Source organism: Medicago sativa, chromosome 1 (genome assembly GCF_051527215.1).
Source record: "Medicago sativa cultivar Bolivia chromosome 1, Bolivia_mono, whole genome shotgun sequence".
In the NCBI taxonomy this organism is placed as follows: Eukaryota; Viridiplantae; Streptophyta; class Magnoliopsida; order Fabales; family Fabaceae; genus Medicago; species Medicago sativa.
Genome location: NC_140749.1, coordinates 62,181,478 through 62,208,363, shown reverse-complemented (window position 1 = coordinate 62,208,363; position 26,886 = coordinate 62,181,478). Strand labels below are relative to the sequence as shown.

At 33.1% G+C, this 26,886-nt stretch overlaps 3 protein-coding genes across 3 annotated transcripts; 1 reads left to right on the top strand and 2 right to left on the bottom strand.

Moving 5' to 3' along the window:
* The first annotated feature begins 443 nt into the window (after positions 1-443).
* On the top strand, positions 444-6,309 carry TRM19 (afadin). The gene is made up of 5 exons (XM_085727193.1): positions 444-839; positions 1,469-1,557; positions 1,745-3,658; positions 4,386-4,569; positions 5,541-6,309. Exons 1-5 carry the CDS (start codon positions 788-790, stop codon positions 6,149-6,151), a joined length of 2,850 nt encoding a protein of 949 aa, XP_085583319.1. The 5' UTR covers positions 444-787; the 3' UTR covers positions 6,152-6,309.
* Positions 6,310-10,808: 4,499 nt separating this feature from the next.
* Positions 10,809-12,987, bottom strand: NAKR2 (Chloroplast-targeted copper chaperone protein). The gene is made up of 3 exons (XM_085727184.1): positions 11,997-12,987; positions 11,559-11,634; positions 10,809-11,339 (listed from the first exon to the last, which is right to left on the bottom strand). Exons 1-3 carry the CDS (start codon positions 12,543-12,545, stop codon positions 11,185-11,187), a joined length of 780 nt encoding a protein of 259 aa, XP_085583310.1. The 5' UTR covers positions 12,546-12,987; the 3' UTR covers positions 10,809-11,184.
* Positions 12,988-18,773: 5,786 nt separating this feature from the next.
* On the bottom strand, positions 18,774-26,128 carry LOC146956155 (uncharacterized). The gene is made up of 3 exons (XM_085749080.1): positions 26,008-26,128; positions 19,545-19,618; positions 18,774-19,457 (listed from the first exon to the last, which is right to left on the bottom strand). The coding sequence occupies exons 1-3, from the start codon at positions 26,126-26,128 to the stop codon at positions 18,939-18,941; spliced, it is 714 nt and encodes a 237-aa protein (XP_085605206.1). The 3' UTR covers positions 18,774-18,938.
* Positions 26,129-26,886: the final 758 nt, after the last annotated feature.

The window sequence follows — 26,886 nt, the reverse complement described above, 5'->3', positions numbered from 1 at the left end:
AACAAGAATTTAAGTCTTTCAACAATCAAAGAGTGGATCCTTCTAGTTCAACATTCTTCTTCTTCCCGACCACTCCCTTTGCTGCATATTCTCGCCGTGGTGGCCGCCCCCTGTCCGCCGTGTCCTCCTGTATCAGCATTGCAAGCTTCTTCTACCTCTACCATCTTCAGATATGGGTTGAGAGGAGAGACAATGAATTAAAGGAATCTGGTACCGACGGTACATGATAAGATCTTTAGGTCTGTATTATCTAACGGTTAAAACTAAATTTTCTAAGTTCCAAAAAAAAAAAACCTAAATTATCTAAGTTGTGCACGGTAGGAGACCTATGAATGTCTCCCACCGTAGACAGAGCCCATCCTTCCCCCAGTAGCCCGCCCACAACCCAGAAAGGTGCATGTCAGCATTTGGGTTAGTATTTTGAACTTTCAAAATACAACCCCACTCTCCCTCACTCTCTCACCTCTCTCTCTCACACCCACTCTTCCAATAACGTCTCTCCATTAATGCTTCTCTCTCCACATTATTCTTACCCACTACTACTATTACACACCCTTTCTAGTTTCTACTCTATCTTCTCTAGCTAAAATCACTTCCTACATTTTCTTTTTCTTTTCTTTTCTTTTCATTTTGACTCTTGTCTTCTCGCGCCTATCACGCTCCACACTTTTTCCCCTATAATTTCGATGTCCAATATCACCTCACTATTCTCCTCCTCCTCCTAGGGTTTTTGTTCTCTCGTCTTCCTACTCGATCTGCGCCATTTCTTCATCTTTTATGATTCGCCATGGACAAAATCAAATCTCACCGCACCAACTCCAAGCTTCATCTTCCTCAAGGTCACTCTCTTTCTCTCTCTATAACTTCAGTTTCAGCTTCAATTCTCAACTACACTACTTCATCATCGTTTCATCTTCTCACTTTTTTCTTACTCCTTTTCACCTTTTACTTTTTTAATTTAATTTTATTCTAAATATTTTACTGATTTTTGTTTTTAATTTTACAATTGAATTGCAGCATCTTTGTCGATTAGTTATTTTAATTTGATTTCATTAAGGATCAGTGATTTTGTACGATAATTTAACTTCAATTCATTATAGTTCGAATTTTGAACAGTATGAAAAAGTTAATTGCGAAAGTCAAATTAATAATGATTAAGACGACCAAATTTTTTTCTGCTTTTTTTTAACTTTTCTGCGGTGGTATCGGCGTGATTTTGTTAATTTTCATCATGATTTTTCTTCTGTTATCATTTACTTTGATTAAACTTTACTTCATGTCTCAATTCAAGTATAATGTCGTGTTTATTGTAAATTTTGATGAAATTCTATTCTATATCAAGTTGATGATTGTTTCCTTGCATTGATTCTAGTAATTTAGAGCAGTATTTACTAATCAATGTTTAATTAATTGTTCTAAGTATCTGTTTGTGATTATTATTCTTTGTTGTTGTTTAATTCATTTTCAGGGAAAGAGCAGATTCATAAACAGCAACAACATCCGGATTTCTCTCCTGATTCTAGTTTCTCCGGTGGCAAGGTTGCAGAGAAAGATTCGGTGAGCTGTTTTTTCCCTTTTCACTTTTGGTTATGAATTTATGTTATAGCTAGAATTTATGAATAAGGAAAGTTAGTTTCTTAAATCATTGAGCTGTTTTATTTATGTCACCGTGTTATTTTTGTTATTTTTAGAAAACAAAAAAGAAGTAGCAACACTTATAGAAAATTTGTGTTGAATTTTGCAGTTCTCATTTAAATTTGGGTGGAAATCTTCTAAACAATCGGGTGGAACTCCAATTAAGAAGTTATTAGCTGAAGAGATGTCACCAGCAACTGAATCCAAGAGAAGATCCCCAGGTGTTATAGCTAGATTGATGGGTCTTGACGGTCTTCCATCTCAGCAGCCTAATAACAAGCAGCACAAGGATCTACAGAAATCAACACCTTTAGAGAAAAATCGAAGCAGAGGAACGGCAAATGACGGCCGATCGTCTAGGAGGAGCTCAAGGGATCAGGAAGAATTTAAGGATGTATTTGAGGTCTCAGAGATCCCAAAGGTAGAGAGTGGTAGGTATTCATCTTCAGATTTGAAGGACGGTGAAGATGAAATGTCATTCATTGAACAGAAGTTCATGGATGCCAAACGCCTAGCGACGTATCAAGATTTTCAGTCTTCACAAGAGTTCCATGATACACTTGAGGCGTTGGACTCTAACAAGGATCTTCTGCTAAAATACTTCAAGCGGCCAGACTCTTTGTTTAAAAAGCATTTGAATGATCTGCAAGCTACCCCTTTCCAATCACATTCCGGTCATGTAGAACCAACCAATATGGAGAACTTTGAACATGATTTCAATTTGAGGTCAGATAGGGAGTCAACAGGGGTGAATTACAACAGGTTTCATCAGAAGCATCGCGATGGTTATCATGGCCAATTCGACAAAAGACGTGCGATGCATAATTCACCAAGATCGTCAAAGATTGTTGTCCTAAAACCTAATATGGGAAAATTTCAGAGTGGTACTAGAATTGAATCATCACCTTGTTCTCCGCATAATTTTCTGCCAGAACATGGAAATCATGCTGAATTTTCAGATGTCAGATTTAGAGATACTGAACTGTATCAAAAAATAAATTTGCCTGACAGTGCAAGGTCTTTTAGGCACAATTCTTTGGAATCTAGAGAAATTGCAAAGGAAGTAACTAGGCAAATGAAAAACAATCTGAGCAATGGTTGCATGATGTCTTCCTCTCCTAGATTTAAAGGATACTCTAGACATGATAGTTCAAGCAGTGCTTCTGGGAATGAATCTCCAGAGGAAATAACAGCAACTTTGGGTAAGCCGTTTGACTTAAATAGACGTAGCAGACGGTCACCGCGTTCTAGTGAATCATCTGTGAGTAGAGAGGCAAAGAAGAGATTATCAGAGAGGTGGAAGATGGCACACAAGTCTCAAGAGGTGCAAGGCACCAGCAGGAGCAGCACATTGGCTGATATGCTAGCGTTCCCTGGTAAGAGAATGAAGGGTACCCGTTTTGACAGCCTGCCTAGCGGGGAAGGTTTCAATGATAAGTTTGCTCGCAACGGCGAACCTTCTGAGTTGGTTGAACCACTGGGTATCAGCAGCAAGGATGGTTGGAGGGATGCATGTATTAGTAGTTTGTCAAGGTCAAGATCTCTTCCTGCTTCATCTACTGTCTTTGGAAGTCCTAGAACATTCTTGCGTGCTGAAGCACTTCGTAATGATCGATATATGGTGCCAAAGGACCTTAAACGGGAGAGGAGAAGAGCGACAAAGAGTCTTGATCATAGACATGGTATGAATTCTAGAAGCACAATATCTGGTCACAAGAAGTCTTGGTCTGTGCATTCACTGAAGCAGGAAGTTAATGAGTTCTCTCCCGACTTAAATGAAGTTCAAAATAACATGAAGACCAATCTTGAAGAAGATTCACCCAATCTTGAGGTTCAGGCTCCTGAAACCTTTGAGCCCCTTAGAGATAAAAGTGTTGTTTGTGATGATGTTGCAGATGTATCAAATGAAAACACTGTTGGGCCTTCTGAATCTTCTTCGGATAAGGTTCTTCCTGGATCATCGGCTCGTGTCTTAGTAAAAGGCGACAGTAGTGTTGTTGACGAAGAAAATTCAATGCAAGAGGTTAGGTTTCTAGCCATGTTATTTTGATATGTTTATTGATACTTTACAAGAGCTATGATCGTCTTAATTTTTTGAAACAACTCAACTCACAGTTTGTGTTGATTTGACTCTTAACTTTATATTCACCTCATATCACATAAGCCAATTAACCAAATAATTTCTCATAAATTTTTTGAAATTATGAAATTGACTAGTCTAATTAGCTAAAAACCTCTAGCTATGAAATTGCCAAATCTATCATCTGGTGTTGAACTCAATATCTAATGGTTTTGTGCTACCTATTTATATTTGAATATGTGAACCCTTATTTATACATTTCTTAATAGCCTTCACTACACGTTTTGCGCAAAATTCCTTTCTTGTCTTTTGTCTGCTTCAGTCTTACTATTTTCCTATTCTTAGTTCTTTTATCTGATCATCATACAGGTCTTTCCTTGAGATTTTGATTATTTTTTGTAAATCATGTAAAGTTTCAAAAACATTGGAGTGTTTCAGAAATTATTAATATTAATACAGAACACCCATTTTGTTGCTATTAATATTTTGCACAATTGTTTAGATGGTGCTACCTTAGACTTAATCATACATTTTGTGAAGTTATCAGAGGATAGTTCTTTTTTTCTCAACGATCAATTATTCTGGATAGTAATTACTAGCTAGTTTAAATATTTCAAAGTTCTGTTAAGGGTCTTGTTTGTGCTGATTTGATATTGTTGTAATATTTCAGGACGTATCAGCTGGTTCTACTGGTGGATTTTCAGTCCTCTCTGAAGCACCTGTACCTGGACATGAATCTCCATGCTGTAAAGATGCTGATCAACCCAGTCCAATCTCAGTTCTTGATCCTTCTTTTACAGATGATCTGTCATCTTGTTCTGAATGTTTTGGAAGTGTCAGTGCTGACCTACAAGGTAAGGAAACTGGTATTGATTTTGATTATTCTAAAATGCTACTATTGCGTGTAGACCTCACCTTATATTTGGATTCATAATTGTTTCCTTTAGTTACTTAATCATCTCTGCCACGTGTTTTCTCATAATTTCCATACCATAGACATCAATAGGTGACTATTTTATGTAATATTAAACCCTATTTATGGACATCCTATATATGAAGGTTAAAGGTTTACAGTTTTTTGATCATAGACGGATTTAGCAATTGACTGAAAATCAATTTTCACATGTTTTGCCTTTTTAGCTTGCCACATTCTTGACAATAATAAAATTACTTCAATTTGCATGGTAGTCATGGTATGTAATGTAGAAAGTGGAGACAAATTGCTATATTCTATCTTCTTTTTTTATAGATGCTATATTCAATCTTGCATTACCACAAATTTATTATTTAACCATAGCAAGGGTGTGTTTCATGGGCAAAAACAAACTGCAGTGTCAATGACCTAATAATTACGTCATCAATCTCTTAATGCCTTTGAGGTCTTAGTATATACACCCTCCGGTCACAAATATAAGCAAAAATCCATGTTTTAGATTCATTCAATAAATGATGTATGTGGTCTTTATTGTAGACAACATAAATCATTTATTGAATGAATCTAAAATATGAATTTTTACTTATATTTGTGACCGGAGGGTGTATATCTTAACAATCTCATGTTATATGCGACAGTTGTGATTCGATTTAAGTAGCTGTTAGTATTTGATAGACATGATAAATCACCAGCACAAATGAATTTGTTGCTCAAACTTTCAACCATCTTCTGCTTCAAACCTTTCATCAATTTTTTATGGAGCTTTATAACTGAAGAATGTTGTTTCGTTTAACAGTTGATTGGCTTTCTACTAAGCATATATAAGTCTGTCTCTGATGTTTGTGCCTTTTTTTTGGTTTCCTTGTTGTAATGAACTGTTATTGTTGATAGGGCTTCGAATGCAACTCCAGTTGCTGAAGTTGGAATCTGAAGACCATGTGGAGGGACCTATGCTAGTTTCAAGTGACGAAGATGGCGTGGAAGTATCTTCTGAAATGTTAGAAGGAAATACATTATGGAGAACTGAAGATAGCTGGGAGTCTTCTTACATTATTGATGTTTTGTCTGAATCTGCTATTGCTGATGCTCAAACTGATAATAATTTGGAAGTTTGGCAATCTCTAGAATGCCCTGTGAGTGTTTCTGTGTTTGAAGATCTGGAAGATAGGTACAGTGATTTGACTACTTGTTCAAGGTCTGAAAGGAGATTGCTTTTCGACCGCATCAATTCAGGAATTGTCAAGATTCATGAGCAATCTACTGACCCACAGCCATGGGTGAGAAATGCAGCCAAACCTTTTGGATCAAAAATGATTAACGGGCTTCAAGATGGTCTTTTCCAGATGCTAGGGAACCAAGGAAAGGTAGAGGATGATGTCCTGGGCAAGTTGCTGATTGAGGAGTCTCGGTGGTTGAAGTTGAGAGATGACATTGATGTAATAGGTAGAGAAGTTGAGAGATTGATAGTAGATGATTTAGTGGCAGAAATAGTCGGTATCTAGAAATTTTGTACCCCCGGGAGAATAGTTGTCCTTAGGATGTTTCCTAGTGATGTAAATCAAGTAGGGCAATGTTAATTTCATCTAAAGATGAATAAATGGATAATAATATTTTCATTTGGACAAATAGATTATGAGGATGTGAATAAGTTTAGTGGAAATTGAAGAGAGCTAACCATGGTAAATCAGCTTGGATTCCAATCTAGAAGAATATGGTTAAATCGTAAAATCGGATACTCGAAGTAGTTAACTCAAAGTAAATGGCATTAGCACTACTCAATATGCTCTTTTTCCCAGAACTCTTCATTTATAAATGGAGAGGATCCTAACCCCTTCAACAATGTCAATCTTGTATTTGGTCGATCATGTTCTACTTTTGCGAACAAATGCCAATTCGTTTGTATTATGAATTTGTTTTTAAAGAGGAAAGAATTTTTATTAATAATACAGACCACAAAGAACAGGTAGTACTTTGTGGGTGATAGGGATTACAAGCAAAACACTAATACATCACACCTCAACATGGCATGTAGCCGACACAGAAACTCCTACACCAGCTACTGATAAACATAAGAAAAAATTACTAGCATTAGTTTGCTCCCTAGACAAACACTAAAAACGACTCCTAAACAAAAATTAAGGGCCTCTCCCAATTCAATGTAAACAACCGAAACTAGGCACTGGAAAAAACTTTCATAATGATTTGATGAATTTATCCTGCCCACACCAATTTCAATGACCAAAAATCAGGAACTTTATCTTATATGCAGTTGCTCAAGTAAAGTCGGTTGTGGGGGAAATTGAATGTAAACTATGATTCATTTTAGTTCCACATATTTTCTTTCAAATTTCATTGAATTTGGAATTTTCTTCATATCCTATTGTATTGAGGTGTCTGTGCTGTTGCTCACGAATTTAATTCATCAATATTCTGCTGCTCTTCAATTTAGTTTCATATTCCTTAACTTCACCAGGTTCTTAGGTTAGGTTCAATTCAATTTTTTTTGGGAAGAAGACCTTGATTGCAATTTACTGGCTCAGAAGTAGTCCAAACTGTTTCTTGTCACTGTGATTGCTGTGAAGACAGTCTTCTCTTCTCTAAACATTTGTTCTCCTATCCTAGTTCATAGCAAAGTTATTGAAATGCCTCTCATCATTAACACATCTTTTTGGTGAATTAATAGCAAGCCCAACTAATCATTAACCTATCCCAGTACATATTAGCTCTCTTAATTTGGTGATCACTAATCGATTAATTAATTAACCTAATCTAATTGATCAAAACTTTGAAGGAATCCTAATCAAATATCAAATCTATTCTATTCAATTACGTTATCATATGGAATTTGAAATTATTCTCAAGTTAAATTTGAGTCAAATCGGTCATACACCTAGCATAGCAAAGACCGTCTTTGATGAATATCAGAGGCAAATATTTTTCATATAAATAACAATAATCATATAATATTGTTGTATCTAATCTACACATTCTTCACCGTCAATACACATAAATGCAGTGAATCTATCAACACCTTTGTTAATATATTTAAATAAGTACTTAATTCAATTAGACTTGTTGCAAAATTCCTTATTGATACGAGCATGATACTTCATGATCAATGTTGGGTTATATGGAACCACCAAAAAAGACGAGCAACCACCAAAAAAAAAAATGTTGGGTTATATGGAAAGACATATCAACTAACCAACCATACATGTTTTTTGAAACATAACTATAGAGTCTCTGCGCCAATAGACATGGTAGCCGCTCTTATCAAAAGACGTGTGAGAAATATATATTTTTTTGGATAATATTTTGAACAATTGTCGTCTTTTATGTTAGGAGAATTTTGGTAATTGAATCCAGATGAACCATATATCATGAAATTTATCACGACATGAAATAATTTTGAGAATAGTCTTTTATTTCGTAGTTTTGCACATATTACTAAATCAATTCAATCAACATAAGTTGATTTATCTTGAGGACCCAACCATAATAAAACATGAGCAAGCGCTAATCTAAGTTTTTGAAACTCAATCATATGCATACCTAAAATATTACGGGAGCAAATTAAAGATATAAATAATAAATATTCCTTCATGAAGCCAGATGAACCATATATCGTGAAGCCAGATGAACCATATATCATTAAAGCCATGAGAAAAAATGAAACGAAAGATAAAAAATTAGAGATGTCAACACTAAATATACTTACCTGTTATCATCCTTCTACACAACCAAATGAAAAAATTTGTAGCTAAATCAGGACCATAAGTTGCATAGTTACCGTACTTATCCAAATATTGTTGAATTTCTAATCACTCTGGGTCGTTACTCGTTACACGTCCTAGTAGGGAACGAATCAAGACAACCAAAATTTTACATATAGTTATTGCATCTTAATAATTGGTGAACATGTACCTCCTACCACTTGTGAAAGAAGAAGGCTAACCTATACGCGATCCTATAGAAAAAACTTGAGCACCGCTGCAACTTACAACTTTTTCTAATTAGTTTTTGGTTGCGTAGAAGGGTTAACAAGAGTTGTGCATGGAGGCAAGATGAAGTCAAAGAAAGAAAATGCAAGAAAGGAAGGGAATCCACAAAAAGACCAATGAAGAAAATCTAATACAATACTTCTGATACAATATTATGCGAGAAAATCTCATTGAAAGAAAATTATAGAAATGTGAATTGTGAGTAAATTTCCTTAATCTTTGTTGTCATGAGAACAAGTATTTGTACAATCACGTAGACCTTACCTTAGTTAATTCTATCTGCACAAGTAGAGGATTGGATTGCTTCATCTACAAGTAACTAACTTTCCTATAAATCTGATAGAGGCTATCAATAACCGTTTCAACAGTTTGTCGAGATGTAACTTGTTGAACTGGTGGTAGTTGTAAGCTCGATATACTATGGTGCTTGAGATCACTTTCGTGTAATAATGTTCTCCTCATCTTTCCATAGAAAAATTCTCCGCTTGCGAGTTCTCATATGGGGTAGTCTGCGGAGAGATCTCCACTTAAGGATACAATTTGACATCTAATCAAAAGTATTTGGACAATTATTGAAAAATAGACATTTAATATATAAGAAAATTTGTAAATAATTTATAAATGGAGAAATGAACAAAGTCTTGCCCCCAACATTTATATAAATTTTTTCTCGAAAGAATATATATATCCCCCTTTGGGTAATACTTGTTTGTTTTGGTTCTTATTTGGCAGCGAAAAATTTAACCTTGCTAATGTAGACAAAAGCTATGGACTCTTTGTTACCGTTAAGCCGCAGAATGCAATACTGCAATTGGTGGTCCAAACTCGTGATACACTCACTAGGCCCTCTGCTTAATGCTTTTATGGTGGAAGAGGTTTGTTATTTTAATAAGCATTTTTTGACAACTTAATTATGAGCAACAAAAATATACAAGTTAATGTGAGTATTGATAGTGAAATTAAAGCGAGCAAAAAATTATTAAAAAAGTTATATGACTTTACTTGGTTGTCAATTAAATTGTCCCAAAATAGTTTTTAGAATATCATTTCCTATTATGGAAATGTTTTAAAACTACTCAAATATTAAATTAACTACTTTTTTATGCTGAATTTCCCTTAAACTTTTTTTTATATATATAAAAAAATGTAATATTTACAAGGAAAAAAAAATATGCAAATCAAATACTACATATCTACTTCCCTTAATTCGAGCCCTTGATAAGTTATTGTCAACTTGTTGTCTTGTAGTTCTAATGAATGAATGAGTACAAATTCACTCATTCCACCATATTTGATCCCATGTGCTACTTTATCAGGAGTCAACATCAGGTAAATCGTACCCCTGCAACTGGACCGGCTCTAGTCTTGGCATATTTTGGATGTTCGGCCACCTAACAAAGTCCCAATTTTATGGCCATACTTTTCTTTTATCCCTTTCATAAGTATTGAAAAACTTATATTTCTTGTGATTATGTTACAAACATCTTGATATGATACTTAAAAGAACACTCATGTGGTGGTGACTAGGTTGGTTCTAGAAACAACTATGTTAGGATGTACTTGTCTTGGAGTATAAATTTGCTTATATAAATATTGTATGACCTCATAATAGAACCAATGAAAAATATAATAAACTTTTTTTTTTTTTTATAAATTTAGAGTGTGCATGATCCTTACTGAAATTAGGTCGAATCACTTTTTTTTTTTTTTTTATGTGTATGAATATAATTTGATGCTTTCAAATTACAACATTCACACTGCCACTTATGCTCTTCGTATATGGTATTTGACCAGAAATTAGGTCGTAACTCATATTACATTTAAAATAACACTTTCTCTCCAATTTAACCCATAAATTTTATAATTAAAGTTTCCAAAGCATATAAATTAGAGAAAAAATGAAACTTTTTTTTAAGATGAGAAAATGTTACCTTGAGGACTACATTAATCTTTATTTTAAGAAATGAAGTACTTAGGCAAACAAACGCTTACAGAACTGCATGGGCATGGCAGTATATCATATAAATATAATATAACTAGTAGAGCCAAAACCTTGGGGAAATGAACAAATTTCTAATGGGATTGAAATAAAACTAGGACATGGACGCTCCTTTCACTTCTTTCTCTTTGAAGATAAGAGACAACTCTAACAGTGTACTGCATAGAAGCACTTAAATAATTGACCATTACTACTGTCACAATTTTTTACCAATTATAATATAGACATATAGTGCCAAAAACAATATTATCGTGCTATTTTGTCGTGTCACCTCGAAAAATATAACTCTTGTGACTAGTGACACTATGTGCTTTCTTTTTTTCAAGAAACAAAAACAAAATACTATTACATATTAGAATCAAGCATGAATAAAAAAATGCATGTAAATTTCATGATTTTACTCTACCACCCCCTTACTGCTTTCAAAGACAGAGTAGCCCTTGCTAAAATCTGCATTTAAAAATTACAATAATTAAATTGATAAATTAATATTAAAGGGTACATCAATGCCATAAATATTCAACTTTCCTCCTAATTAGATGAATTTGGTTTCTTTGGTGTCAGATCCAAGTGCTGGCCAAAATTGTGCATTCTTCACCTTTGATATGCTTGCCAATACACTAAATGGAGTCACATCCCCAACTATTGTCACCTTCTTTGCAGCAAAATCTATGTTGAAGGAGGTAACTCCTGCCCATAAAATCAACAAGATTAAAATCTCATATTTGAATTCCATTCGGTAAATGTGTGACATATTTATTGACTTTTCGATTTTAAATTGTACAGTGAAAGATTATTTAAAGATGGTTTCGTGAAGATTTCACGTGAATTGATTGATCTCAAATTGATGATCGAGATCAATTAGCGCGTTTAAATACATTTTTTAAATGTGGGGAATCAAGTCCATACCTTGCATTTTAGAGATGTGTTTCCTCAGCTTCCCTTCACACCCTTTGCAATGCAAAGAAACCCTCAATACTACAACCTGCTCAAATATTTACTCAAATCATCAATTAGTGAAAATTCATAAAACTAGTCATGGTTATTCTACAAACATATGCTTCCAAACTTGCTTAGTTCATATTCACGAAGCATATCATAAATTTACAATTAGAGAGCCCTTAGCAAGCAATAAATGCAGAAAATTAAGATTGGAAAATCCTAAATAAGTGGCAAAAAATAAAACCTATGGAGCATTGACACTAGACACGACATTGCCACTTCTCATTGACACCGGTAATAATTTGAGAGAATGTAACCACATGTGTTGAATGTGTCCAACCTGTGTTGGACACTGGACCCACCTTCCAATTTAAAGTGTCGGTGTTACGAGAAAAGAAAACTAACCTGGCTTGAGGAACCCGATTTAGATGCAGGGTTGGATTCATTTTGACCAACAACTTGATCCTTTTTATCATCAACCTTAGTTAATGCCAAGACAGAATCATAATTCGAAGAGCCATCTACAAAAGCTGCGTCACTGAGCAAAGATCTAGTTGAACCATGTGGAGTAATTGAGTCAGAATTTGGCTTAACCAATCTCCTTTTCAGAATGGAATCAATTGGCTTAGAAGAGTAACTGTTGGTGACATTTTCCACTGTACTTTTCTTCTTTTGCTCATAAACTTTAGCTCCATTTTTCATGTTCTGTCCAATTGGCTTGGAAGAAGAAGAAGTGGTTTTCTTCTTGGGGTCAATAGGTAGCTGAGAAGAAGAACAAGGAGCAGTGATAGTCTTGGAAGTGCTTCTTCTTGAATCATTGATAATAGGGTTGTGGCGATCAATGACTTTGCCTCCAAGTTGAATGGTATTTGAAGATGAGCATGAAGCTTGTTCCATGCTAAGACATATTGCTGTTGAGGCTTGTGAAGCACAGAAGATATCCATTCTTTTCATCTTTTGGATAACAAAAACAAACAAATTTAGTGGCTCTTAAAAGAATCTGTAGGTAGCTAGCACAGAGAGAAGGTGCTGATATAAAGAGAAAAAACTACTACCTAAGTAGTACAAAATAAAAGCTTGGTTGACACTGATTGCTTATTAATGTGTTTGTTTGTTTTGGACAGAAAATAGTAGAGGGTTGAGATTTAGGAACTTAAGCCTCAAGAGTGGAATTTATGTAAAGGGAAATGTTATCCGGTGGTCTGACGGGGCATAGGATACTGAGATACACCGGTTAAGAAATCAAATATAGTAATATTACGTTGGAAATTGTGCATTGCCTCAAAAGTTTAAAAAGTGTCATATATATGCATGGCCATAGAATTACATGAAAATTAGAAAAATAATAATTGAGTGAGGTATTTAAGGGTACAGAAACATAAGGTGTTGACACTTGCATTAGTGTGTTTGTTTCAATTAAAGTAGATAAAAAGGTTTAAATTTTGCCAAAAGTATATCAAATTTGAGAAAATTTAAATGTAATAAAGTGTAAACAAGTTTGGAACAGTGACTTAATAGTGTAACATCCAAGATCCCTTTGTCACTCGGTTTGTCGTGGGGACCTCAACCAAAAATAACATACCAAAAAAATATCAACAAATTAAGGTTGTTCATATAGTTGTCAATGGTTTTATCATGGCAATAGGAATGATGCACGTGTATTAGAAACAAAATGCCATAATAACGAATCAATGCAAAATTTGACAAGTTTGCAATGAAATGGATGAATGTCCTGGATGACCATATCGTTATTGATGTTTTGGCAGATTATTAAAAGGGTGGGGTTAGGGGTTGTAGAATTACCAAGTTTATGTTAAAGACACAACAGAATAAGGTGATCTTTTTATGAGATATAACAAACATTTTTTTTGTTTTAAATAATGAAAATGATGTATAATATGTACACAAAGTTAAACGATCACAGTCATTCTAAAAGTTTAGTGGTTAATTAACCTGTATACTTTTCTAGTGGCAAAATAGCTATCGTATTGTTTGTGCAAAAAAAATAGTTATGGTATTGATTCTTTCCAATGTCAACATAGTTAAAGCAAGCAATTAAGTTTAAGTGTTTAATGTGTTCTATCAATAATAAATTATTTAAGACAACCTTAGTTCGATTCTCGTGTGGAACAATTCTTGCCTACATTTTACCTATCTTCAACCGAACTCTGGATTAACGGATTTTATACGAAGCTCCGGAAATCTTTGGATATTGGGATATGTAAAGAAGGCATAAACAATGTGAATACATCAAAAATTGAAGATTCATCATTGGGAACAAGATAGTGAAGATTCAATGGCCATGTATGCAATTGTATCGTTTTCCATGTTTGTGTTTGCTAAACTTCTTATACTAGGATTAGATTAACCCTCCTTGAAACTTTTATGTAATTTAATTCTCATTTGATTATGCAATTGATGTTTATTTCGATTTAGCTAATTGTTTATGTTCTTTATGCTCTTTGTTAATTTAATCGTTATCGAATTAATAGGTGAATAATCATGAATAAGTTTTTTTATTTAGTTTCTCTCTTTAATGATTGCTTTTCTATCCATATATTCTTTTGTTTGATCATAAATTTGGTCTCGGTTAAATTGGAAGACAAGACTCGAGAAAAATTGAAATTTTTGTCCCCCATTAAATGAAAGCATAATTTTTTTGTCTTAAATACAAATTGTTTAACCAAAATAGTATTTTATCTACCAAACATCATACAAGACAAACCAATTGTTCAATACTTAAAAAAATTGGTACAAGACAAACCAATTGTTCAATACTTAAAAAAATTGGTCATGTGTCATTTTATCTTATGATATGATGTTATGTTTTGTATTGTTCTATTCACTACTTACCTTCTAACAACAAATCAAACGCACACATAATGAAATAAAATGAGCGGATTATTCGACACGGATAAAGCAAGACAAATATCCAAGAAAATAGTTGTCAACAAGTATTTTTGACTGACTGATGTATGATAATGATCTCATATACTAGTCCCGATTTGGGCATATTGTCACGGGTATATAGAAGAACATGACCTTAGTTAAAAAAAACTAATGAAAATTTGGCACAAATAACTAAAGCGTTTTTAGGGAAAAAGAGAGCAACGGCTAGATAATATTTGCATCCTATTTAAAAAAAAATAATAATAATATTTGCATCAGTTTCGTGTGGTAAATTCAAAGAATTAAAAACTATTGATCCTTCAAAAAAATAAATCTATTATTGGAATAAACAACCTATGGCACCCGTTGGAAACATAGTCCAAAATTAAGGCAAAAGTTATGGTGCATAAGCCAAAACTTATGCACCATGCATAAGTTAATCACAACCATCAAATAATTGGACACGTGTAATGATCCTGTGGTTCTCAATTCATACCCCACAATTTTTCTCTGTTTTCGCGAAACCTCATTCTTCTCCGTTTTCGCCGATTCCGACGTCGTTTTCCGGCTACGTCACGGCGTGATTGCGCAATATTTCAAGCACTGTCCTGTAACAAAGCAAAAGCTGGACGGAAACGAAACCACTGTTTTTCATCGACAACCACAAACCGTTACAAAGTACGTTCGATTTTCCTTTTTTTCTTCTTCCGATTATCTTGTCACTCAAGATGATGCTATTCCGGTGCGTTTCCCGGCCGTTGTAAATGGCGGTGCGCCGGAGAATTGCGTTGGAGAAGAGATCCACTCCGCGACACAATTCTGAGATTGCGCGATTTGCGATATTAACTGATTAAATTATCGTGATTTTTATATTTGAATAATATCAGTTTTATTGTTAATGGTTAATTTGAATCAGCTAATTAGCGTAAATGATTCACTGAAAATGATTATCATCGGTTTAGTGGGATTCTAATTTACAATTTCGCGAGATTTGACGATTCTTAATAGAGAATTTTGATATGAAATTGTGTTTTACCGTTATTTTTTGGATTAAATTTTATTTTGTTATCGTTTTTTTATTTTGATTATCACTATTTTTTGTTAATCTGCTCAGCTAATTACATTATACTTGATAGTTTCACTTGATTTCTCACTTGATTATCAGCTCAGCATGATTGTAATTTACAATTTGCAAAATTTGGCATTTTTTCTAGAGAATTATGATAAGAATTCATGTTTTATATATTTACTTTCATTATCACTATCTTTTGTTCATCTGGCACAGCTAATTACATTACACTTGGTGGTAATTTTCACTTGATTTCTTAGTTCATGAATAGCATCGGTGTAGCGTGATTCTGATCTATAATCTCGCGAGATTTACCATTTTTTCTAGATAATTCTAATATGAATTTGTGTTTTACTATTGTTTTTGGATTACATTTTGTTTTATTATTGTTTTTTAATTTTGATTATAGTGAGGCATTGAAATATTCCTGACACTATCATCCCTTCCCTCCATATGACAGTTGCTGATTGTATTGAGGAGGGCAGGTGGTGCCTCCCTAATTTCATTGCAAACAGGGATGCTGCATTGGCTTCTCAGATTCAAAAAATTATCCTGCCGGTTGATGATGCCCCTGACAAGTTATGCTGGACTTCATCTCCTGATGGGGAACTTAACAGTTCAATTGCGTATAGAACTATATCTGGCCACAGCCCTAAGGTTCCTTGGGCTAAACTTCTCTGGAACTCTTACATTCCTCCCTCTAGATCCTTCATCACATGGAGGCTGATCCATAACAAGCTCCCCACTGATGAAAATCTCAGAAGGAGGGAATGCCTCATTGTATCCTTTTGTAATTTCTGCTGCAAAGCCACTGAATCCTCCCATCACATCTTCTTTGACTGCCCTGCCACATCCAGACTATGGGAATGGCTAGAAAAGGGCACTGAACAGGTTTTAGACTGCACTAGCTGCTTACACTTGATACTTGGCAGGGTGGGAGTTGGCAGCAAGCTTGTTCAACAGTTATTAAACTCTGCTATCATTCATACTATATGGGCTATATGGATAGAGAGGAACCAAAGGTATTTTCACAACAAGCAACAAGCTATGTCTACTTTATTTAACATAGTTCTAGCTGAAGTCAAGCTCAGTTTTAGCTTGAGTTTGGCCAAAGGGAGATCTGCTATGCAAGACTATAATGTAGCCAAACTTTTTAACATCCCCCTCAAGATCAAAAGAGTTAATCCTCTTCTTGAAATTGTTTGGATTCCTCCTACTGGTGCAACAGTTAAAATCAACTGTGATGGCTCTTCAATTGGTAGCCAACCTTGTGGAGCAATTGGAGTGGTGTTTAGAGATTCATCCTCTAACTTTTTAGGAGCAATTTCCGGTAACATTGCTCATGCCACTCCTTTAGAAGCTGAGTTTTGTGCAGGTATAGTTGCCCTGGAAAAAGCCCAAAACATGCACCTGATGATTATATGCTTAGAAACTGATTCTACTAAAGTCTTCAAAGCCTTCAAGACAAATCATGGTGTTCCCTGGAAACTGAGAGCTAGATGGCATAACTGCATGGCATACGGCAGAAGCATCTCCTGCACTTGTGTTCACACTCTTAGAGAGGGCAACAAGGTGGCAGATGCTCTAGCTAAGCATGGCCAAGATATTTCCTTGCATTCAATTCAGTGGTGGCCTCTCCCACCCCCTTTTATTTCCTCTCTCCTATTAAGAGACAGGCTTGGTCTACCCTTTACTAGAATTGCTTTGAATTAGTTGTTCTCCCCTCCTTGTTGGTTTGGGGATGCTCTGTCTTTGAGTTGTTGGTTTTGTTTGGATTTTACTTGTATTTGGTTCAGGCCTCTCCTGGCATGTTAATAAATTTCTAGCTTGATCAAAAAAAAAATTTGATTATCACTCTATTTACAGGGAGTTGAATTTTGTGAATTTGCAATATGACGTCATTTTTGAAGCCTGAGAATGCTCTCAAAAGAGCAGAAGATTTGTTCAGAAGATGACTTTTCTGTTTTTCTTTATAAATCGGAAGAAACAAAAGAGAGAATATGAAGCCTTAAACCAAAAAGTGGTCACTGATTGATTGTTTTTATGTTATAAGTTTGTACTATTATAAGTTTGTACTAGATTTTATTGGGAATATTTTGATATGATGTAATGAAAATTATACATTTCACATTCTTTAAAACATTCTTTATTTTGATATTGATGCTTATAGGTTGTTACAAAACCATTAGACAATTAGTTTGGTTTCACAAAGAACACTATCAAAACCATTAAACCATACTTATGGTTTCAACAATAGTCTTTATTTAAAACCATTTATCAATAATGATTTTCACTATTCTTTTAGGAGCACTTGTTGTGGAGCACTTGTTATTGGAAATTATAACATTCACATTCTTTGTTGTTATGTATTCATGATTATAGGTTGTTACAAAACCATTAGACAGTTAGTTTGGTTTCGCATAGAACACTATCAAAACCATTGAACCATACTTAAGGTTTCAGTAATAGTTTTTATTTAAAACCATTTATCAATAATAATTTTCACTATTCTTTTATTTTATTTACTATTTGACAATTATTTAATACACCCTCCGGTCACTAATATAAGCAAAAATCCAATTTCTAGGTTCATTCAATTAATGATGTATGTAGTCTTTATTATAGGCTACATACATCATTTATTGAATGAACCTAGAAAGTGAATTTTTGCTTATATTAGTGACCGGAGGGTGTAGGTTATAAGTGTGTACTATTAAGTTGTTACTTAATAATGATTTTAATGTTTATTACAAAACCATTAGACAATTATTTTGGTTTCACATTGAAAACTATCAAAATGTGTACTATTAAGTGGTTACATTGAAAACTAATTTTAATAAAATTGAACATTCTTGGGCCAAAAATTAAATAAAATGAACGGTATACTATGATAGATACTATAAAAAGACACAACCAACTGATTATGTCACTTTTCGTAGAAACTCGAGAGGTTTAACACGAAAAACAAACATAAAATAAAGCAAAAGTATGTTTTCTTTTTCTAGAAGATAAATTGTTTAAAACAAATTAATAATTTCATTTAAAACCATTAGACAGTTATTTTGGTTTCACATAGAACACTATCAAAACCATTTAACCGTACTTATGGTTTCAGTATTCCATACCCCTAATTTTAGTAAAATTAAATTAAATTGAACATTATTGGGCCAAAAATTAAATAAGATGAACAATATAATATGATATATACTATAAAAAGACACACCTAACTATCAAAACCATTAAACCATACTTATGGTTTCAGTATTCCATACCCCTAAGTTTGTTTCACCATAAACTTGATACAAATCCAGAAATTCATAAACTTTATACAAACAATAACAAGAAACTTAACACTAATCTAGAAATCCAGAAATTCAATAAAAAAAACATTAACGTGCTAGCTTTTGAATCAATTCTTCATAGTATGAAGTTGATGCCTTCTCCACATAGTTTCTTTTGCAATTGCTTGAGTCGCTTAATATTGATGAACAAATTCCAATTCTCAAATCCATAGTTTTTGCAGCCTTGTCATTCTTCCCATGCTTTCTCGTTTTGGACCAATCTTTGAAAAAATCTATTTCGGTATTGCCACCCTCCCATTCAGCAAGAAACTTCATGCAAAAGACTCCACAACTGTCTTTATCACATTGATTAGGCATCTTTGGGGTTTCCCACTTAAATGTGCTAAACTTGAAAGACATTGTGAATTTTCTTTTCTTGTACAATTCTGTCACAAATGCTTCCACCTCCTTCAGCCACATCTTCTTGTACGCAGTCGCTTTGCCATTCTTCATGTGCAATGTCTCTCCTTTCAAGCTGTTCAGGAATTGAAATTTTTGGCTCTTGAGATTCACAACAAAGCATACGTAATGATAACCCTGATTTCCAATTATTGCTGGCGTCATTACCTATTTCATCAATAAAATAATCAACACCATATAATTCAAACAATCAATATGTAGAAATTTCCAAAACTATAATGAACTGAGTCTTACATATTCTAGACATGTATGGTCAATAGTCTTCCAATTAATCCATGTATTTGAACTTTTTAAGTCTTTCGATGAATCTTTTGCATGCAGCCGGGTTCGTTATTTCTAGGGCATCAGGTCTTTCCAAGTCAACCTGTTTATATAAAATGACTAAAATCAATTCCAAAAAGACCAAACAGTATGTAAACTTTTAACATTAATTTAATGTAATGCATACATAATTTATTAATGGTGTAACCAGTCTTGTCATTTTTCCAGTTGGTTGATTCCAGTTCAAGCAATTGACCCAGGCATTTATCACAAAGCATGACACTCATTCATCTTTTTGAAGTGACCACAAGTATCTCCTTTGTAGAGTGAAAGCATGAGCCTTGTTATCCGAGCAGTACAAAATCTCCTCCCTAAATTATTCATGTAGTATTCACACACACATACAATAAAACCAAATATATTAGTGTTAGGCTTCATAAGGACGGAGCAAGTAATTGAAATGCGGCAAAACCATTGAAAGAAAACAACCGTTGGCCAGGGCATCTTATGATTTTGAACTTACACTCAGTTTGGTGCTATCCAGTTATATAGGGAAAAAGGAGGAACAAAAATGCTAAACTTACGATGAAATGCTACTCAATTCCTAGGGCTACTAAGAGTCTAACATCTCTCAACAAATGCTCTTCTACCAATCTCTGTTCGAATCTCTAACCGCGTGCTTATGTGATCTAGTTATATACCAACCGTGTAACTACGAGATAGGATGTTTACTCTTTAAGACAGAACATAACAATAAAATCATATATCAATTAAAGCAATAGTAGCATGATCTACTTGATCAATTTATATAATGAATTAAAATCCCTACTTATTTTCAGTTGATTTCAATCGGAACACATGAATTTGACAATCGGTTGGTTTTGCAAAATCTAAATTACTACAGATGTTAGAGTTGTCTAACATCATCTTTAACATCGTATTTATGTTAGAGTATGTTAAAGAAATTGTTAAAAACAGTTCCAAAACAAATCAACACTCCAAAACCATTTCAACAGCAAAATGGTTTCAGAGTAAAACTTACAAAAACCATTTACAAAGCACATTGGTTTTGGCATAATTTTTAAACAAAAACATACTATAATAAGCACATTTAAACACTCTGAAACCATTTGTTTGAGTTGATTTTCCCCAATTCGAAATTAAAATCTCGATTTAGGGTTGCACAGATGCAATTACTTCCAATCTAAACAAAAACCATCGTAATTACTAACAGAAACACTTTGTAATTACATGAAAACACAAGATAAGTTCAAATCTGTTTTGCTTTCATCATTTTGAAGTTTTGTTGAGTTTCAATGGTGAAATGTTAAAGATGCTTGAGCAAAGATGATGGAAATGCGGTGTTGATGCTTGTGAGAAGATGACGGAAATGCACAGTGTCTAAAACTTTTATACCGAGGCTGCAATTGGGGTTGCGAACCAGAATTAAGAGCTATTTTGTGACAGATTAATAATCATGATGCAATTATGAATAGCAAATTGAGCAGTATAAAAATGAAGAATTACTAAAATTCAGAGTCAGAACTTACAAAATTGAATTCAAATATGGAGCATAGATGAGTTTCAACACAATAATATCCTAAAAAAAGTTGCAAAATTAACGTGATCCTGATTCAAATGCTGCATCAAAACCGTGCCTCTAAAACAATAGTTTTCAATTCTGTAGATGCTTACTGTTACGGTTACGGTTGCGTGAAGATGCTTGCGTGAAAATGCGAAGGATGATGATGATGATGATTGCGTTAGCTTATGCTTGCATGAAAAATGACGGTGGTGATGATGATAGTGAATGACGATGGTGTTGATTTGGTGAACGGCGACGGTGAATGACGGTGGTGGGAGTTGGTGGGAGTTGAACGACGGTCGTGTTTTCAGAGAAGTTTGTTTTTGGTTCCGGTGGGAGTTCGTTTTCTTCAGTTTTGGGGAAGAAAGCCATTTTGGTTTTTTCTGGGGTGTAGAAAGCAATTTTGTTGGGCTAGGTGTTAATGGGTTGGACTTATGCATGGTGCATAAGTTTTGGCTTATGCATGATAACCACACCCCAAAAATTTAAGATATATCAAAATTAACTCATTTTTTATTAAAAGTTAATAAGACGTTAATTTTGATGTATATCATTGATATATAATATGATTTCTGACTAATGTCAAATTTCATACAAATGAGAGCTATGTTATAATATTTTTCAATCCAATGATCGATTTAATAATACATGATATCCGACAAATAAATATTGGAGATCTCGTATATTAAGTTTGACAATGTGTCAATTGATCTTGACCCATTATAAATATGGTTATTTAAAAACTAACAAAAATAGCTCACAAGTCGTAGCTCAATTTCCTTCAAAGAAAATTCGTAGCTCAATTGAAAAAAAAATATTAAAATTGTTAGGTCGGATGTCATGACTGGTGTTCAAACACCGACACCTATATATTTGTGTGTGTGAGTTTATAATAATTTTGTCGTTTCGTCTATCTAAAAATTGACTTTATAACTAGATATACACTCACACGTTGCCCGGTGGAAAGTGATTTTTTGTCCATAATAAACTTTACTACAATTGATATGACATGCAAGTATTTATTTTCATGGGGAATCAATATTACCAAATTTAAATATATGTGTTTTCAATAAATGAATAATTAAAATCTCAATATTATCTTGTACCAAAAAAAAATCCCAATATTATCAAATTTAAATATATATATATATATATATATATATATATATATATATATATATATATATATACACACATTTTCAATAAATGAACTAAAATCATTATTAAAATCTCATATATGCATTATTGAATATATTAGAAATATTCAACAAAATTATTGTAGAAAGAAAACCAAATAGACAACAATATATCAAAAGAATCTTTCAAAAAAAAAAAGACAATATATCAGAAGAATATCGATCAAATTTTACTTTCACATTTCATCTTGAAAAGAAAGTTACAGGACTTATGAATTTTTTTGTTCAAATATCACTTATTAATTGTTGCATTGGTCGTTGTATACACATTAACAATAACAAAATGAAGATAAATACTATTTGTTAGAATACATGTCGTGGAGATGAACATATTCATGAATATCAAACCACGGGTATTTCTTTGTGCACATAGTTAAATATGAAAGAATAACATGATCACAATATGAGAAGACATAGAGACAAAAACAACTAATATTAAACTTAGCTATTTTTCACGATAAGTCATGAAAGTGTACTGAACACTGCCACTATGGTAGGTTATAAGGTTTGCTCTAGGTTATCATTGGAGAATTGTGAGTAATATATGCAAAAATCAATAAAAATTGGTTGCATGAGTAAATTTGTAAGTGCAATAAAAATTAATTTGTAGATACAACCTATAAATTTACTTATATGAGTAATTTTTATTAGTTATTAGATAAATTATCCACGACTTTTTTAATGGTAGCCATGAAAGTTTCTTAAAAAAATATGACAATAGTTTATTAAATTAGTATTTTCAATGTCGACATATTCAAAGTAATTAAATGAATAGTTTTAATTTACCCAAAATAAGTTGAGATTTGGCTCTTAAAAAGGTCGTCATTTTTTTTTCTAAACATAAAAATAGAAAATTGATTGGGTCACATGTTAAATTGTCATGGTGGTAGGTGAAATCAATTTTTTGAAACATGAAAGAAGCCGAAGGTCAATGAAAGGGCACAAACAAAAACAACCATGTCATGGCGTGTCTTAAGCCAACTCATGTCGTGGGTAATTGAATGAGTTTTATGTGCAATAATAGTGATGGAATAGGGAATTGAATTGATTTCTATTACTAATCCTAAAATAAATGTTCAATAGGTTCAATTTAGAATAGTGGATGGAATGTATGTTTTACGAGGTGCACCTAAAAATATAATTGACATGGCAAAAGTTGGATTAAGTGACATATAATTGATGAAGTGTCAACATAGTAGTTTGAGGGTCTAATTTAATAAATATAATAATATATATTGAACAATGAGACAAAATTATTTTTTTTTGAAGGAAATGAGACAAAATACTTAGTTGTAGGATTGTGAAGCCAATTGTACTCATACACCCTACTCGTATGCACACCGTTCCAGCTACTTTGATCGCACTATCACCATGATGATGGTGGTTGTTGCCGCTAATTAATATTGGGTCTTTGATCATTGACATGATCATAGCACCAACAACTGCTGCTAAAGTACCAAATACTTTTGCTTGGCCCTCTCTCATTGTTATGTCTATTTCTTCTCGCCTAAGAACAAACAAAGATGAATTGTCAAAAAAAAATTATTTTTCTCAAAATTATAATGCGGCAAATCATTCCAAAATAATTTTAAGTGAGTTAGAAACCAAAATTAAGATGAAATATTAATAATGTACATTATGATCAACAATCATCAAACCCAATAAAGATAAAACGAGCTGTTAAATTTTACTTGAAATATGTTTAGTTATGACAAGCTAAATGTATACATGGATAAAGGTTCCACAGGTAATCAACAACAAGGTTGTATTATCCTTCAACAAAAAATAAGGTTGTATTAACATACCAAAAAAATGTAAAAAAAAGAGGATCAAAATATGATAAACAAAACATTTGTGTTTGAAAGAAAAGTGCAACTACAAAAGTTTAAAAATTAAAACCAAATTCTACCTATCAAACATTTTAATTATCTTTAGTAAAAAAAGAGAATAAGTTGAGATTTGGTTCTTAAAAAGATCATCAATTTTTTTCTAAATTAAAAAATTGATTGGGTGCATGCTAAAGTATCATGGTGGGTGGAATCAATTTTATGAAACATGAAAGAAGCCGAAGATCAATGAAAGGACACTAACAAAAAAAATCTTTCCATGGTGCGTCTTATGGAAACTCATATCGTGGGCAATTGAATGAGTTTTATGTGAAAAAAATATGTGCAATAATAGTGATGGAATAGGGAATTGAATTGATTTATGTTGCTAAGCCTAAAATAATTGCTCAATAGGTTCAATTTAGAAGAGTGAATGGAATGTGTGTTTTGGAAGGTGCCAACTAAGAACATAATTGACATGGAAAAAGTTTGATTAAGTGGCATAAAATAGATAGATATGTAATCATAAAATTATGACCCAAAATTATTACCCAAGCAAGTTGAGCCCAAAAATCTTCCAAAATACGGGGAATGTCATGGCAGACCTTCTATTTCTGATAAATAGAAAGAAAACATACAATTCATTAGCTTTCAAATCTTATTCACAAAGTAACAACAAAAGTAAAACATAGTATTAGAGGATAATATATACCTCTCAAGATAATACGCGAAAGGTGAAATAACAAACGAAGCTACTACGTTTCGGTAAAATACGAAAACCAAATTGCTCATTCCGTTATTTAATGCCAATTTTGTGAGGAAATTCAGACTAGCAAATACTAATTTCAACACCAACACATATAAGAGTGGTTTCCATCTTTGAAACCAATTTCGATACTTTGCTTGGTTCTCGTCACCATCTGCATACACATCCAACAAAATTCTTTTAGATACATATTTCGTCTATTTTATAATAACAAGAATTCATATGTTTTGGGGAAAAAACCTACAAAAGGGTAACTTTGATAATTGTGGCATATTGTACTTAATTTGGTTTTAAATTTCAAGTGGTAACTTTGATTGTATTGGTGTATTATATAGCATGTTTGGCACATTTAGTAATGTATTTGGCACTTTTTGTACTTGAGTAATATAATATTTAAATTCTTTTGCTTTTTCAAATATATTTTTCTTCAATGTTTCAAAAGATTAGGAGTCATTTTAACCTTGCTTACCCTTTAATTATCCCAGTTACAAAATTAACACTTCCATTATTTGCATGAATGTTCCAAAAGATTAGGAGGAGTCATTTTGACCATGCTATATGTGTGTGTGCGCGCGCGCACGCTCGTGCGTGCGTGTTGAAAATTATATTTAATATAGACATTATTTACCAATTGTTTTTTTTAAGGAATTATTTACCAATTGTTGGATATCTTAAAATAACAAAATAATATTGAAATGATTCAATTTAAATTTATGACTGCACAAGTGTTGCTTTCTTTCCTCCATTGAAATTATATATTACCCTACATATTTTACAATTGATTTTATATTTTACAAAACATGTGACCTTCATTTTAATTTGATATTAAATTTAAAATTGATTAGAGTATGAACCATCAATTCTTTTTCCAAAAAGAAATGAGATTAAAGAAAACTTCCTGAAAAGCCAATCCAATCCTTAAGCTCTAATTTTAGAACATAAACTCAAACCCATGTGTAAAAATTTACTCACGTAGGGATTTTGTACTCATACATCCTACTCGTATGCACACCGTTCCAACTACTCTGATCGCACCATCACCATGATGATGGTCTGATCGCACCATCACCATGATGATGGTGGTTGTTGCCGCTAATTAATATTGGGTCTTTGATCATTGACATGATCATAGCACCAGCAACTGCTGCCAAAGTACCAAATACTTTTGCTTGGCCCTCTCTCATTGTTATGTCTATTTCTTCTCGCCTAAGAACAAACAAAGATGAATTCTCAATTTTTTTTATTTTTCTCAAAATTATAATGTGACAAATCATTCCAAAATAAATTTAAGTGAGTTGGAAACCAAAATTAAGATGAAATATTAACAATGTACATTATGATCAATAATCATCAAACCCAATAAACATAAAACGAGCTGTTAAATTTTACTTGAAATATGTTTAGTTATGACAAGCTAAATGTATACATGGATGAAGGTTCGACAGGTAATCAACAACAAGGTTGTATTATCCTTCAACAAAAAAAAATAAGTGGCAAAAGTTTGATTAAGTGGCATAAAGTAGATAGATATGTAATTATAAAATTATTACCCAAGCAAGTTGAGCCCAAAAATCTTCCAAAATATGGGGAATGTCATGGCAGACCTTCTATTTCTGGTAAATAGAAAGAAAACATATAATTCATTAGCTTTCAAATTTTATTCACAAAGTAACAACAAAAGTAAAACATAGTATTAGAGGATAATATATGCCTCTCAAGATAATACGCGAAAGGTGAAATGACAAACGAAGCTACTACATTTCGGTAAAATACGAAAACCAAACTGCTCATTCCGTTATTTAATGCCAATTTTGTGAGGAAATTCATACCAGCAAATACTAATTTCAACACCAACACATATAAGAGCGGTTACAAAACGATTTTTACTATTTTATTTCCATAACACAAAATAAGAAATTTTCCCTTTTAAGTTAAACGGTAC

Bases quoted from the DNA above. Each gene is read 5' to 3' on its own strand.
- TRM19 (XM_085727193.1), top strand. From the start codon at position 788: ATGGACAAAATCAAATCTCACCGCACCAACTCCAAGCTTCATCTTCCT. The intron at 840-1,468 runs GTCACTCTCTTT...ATTCATTTTCAG, and splicing joins CAAGCTTCATCTTCCTCAAG to GGAAAGAGCAGATTCATAAA. The intron at 3,659-4,385 runs GTTAGGTTTCTA...GTAATATTTCAG, and splicing joins AAGAAAATTCAATGCAAGAG to GACGTATCAGCTGGTTCTAC.
- NAKR2 (XM_085727184.1), bottom strand. From the start codon at position 12,545: ATGAAAAGAATGGATATCTTCTGTGCTTCACAAGCCTCAACAGCAATA. The intron at 11,635-11,996 runs GTTAGTTTTCTT...ATATTTGAGCAG, and splicing joins AATCGGGTTCCTCAAGCCAG to GTTGTAGTATTGAGGGTTTC. The intron at 11,340-11,558 runs GTATGGACTTGA...TTTTATGGGCAG, and splicing joins ACACATCTCTAAAATGCAAG to GAGTTACCTCCTTCAACATA.
- LOC146956155 (XM_085749080.1), bottom strand. From the start codon at position 26,128: ATGAGAGAGGGCCAAGCAAAAGTATTTGGTACTTTGGCAGCAGTTGCT. The intron at 19,619-26,007 runs GTGCGATCAGAC...TGCATGCAAAAG, and splicing joins CCACCATCATCATGGTGATG to ATTCATCGAAAGACTTAAAA. The intron at 19,458-19,544 runs GTAAGACTCAGT...TTGATGAAATAG, and splicing joins ACCATACATGTCTAGAATAT to GTAATGACGCCAGCAATAAT.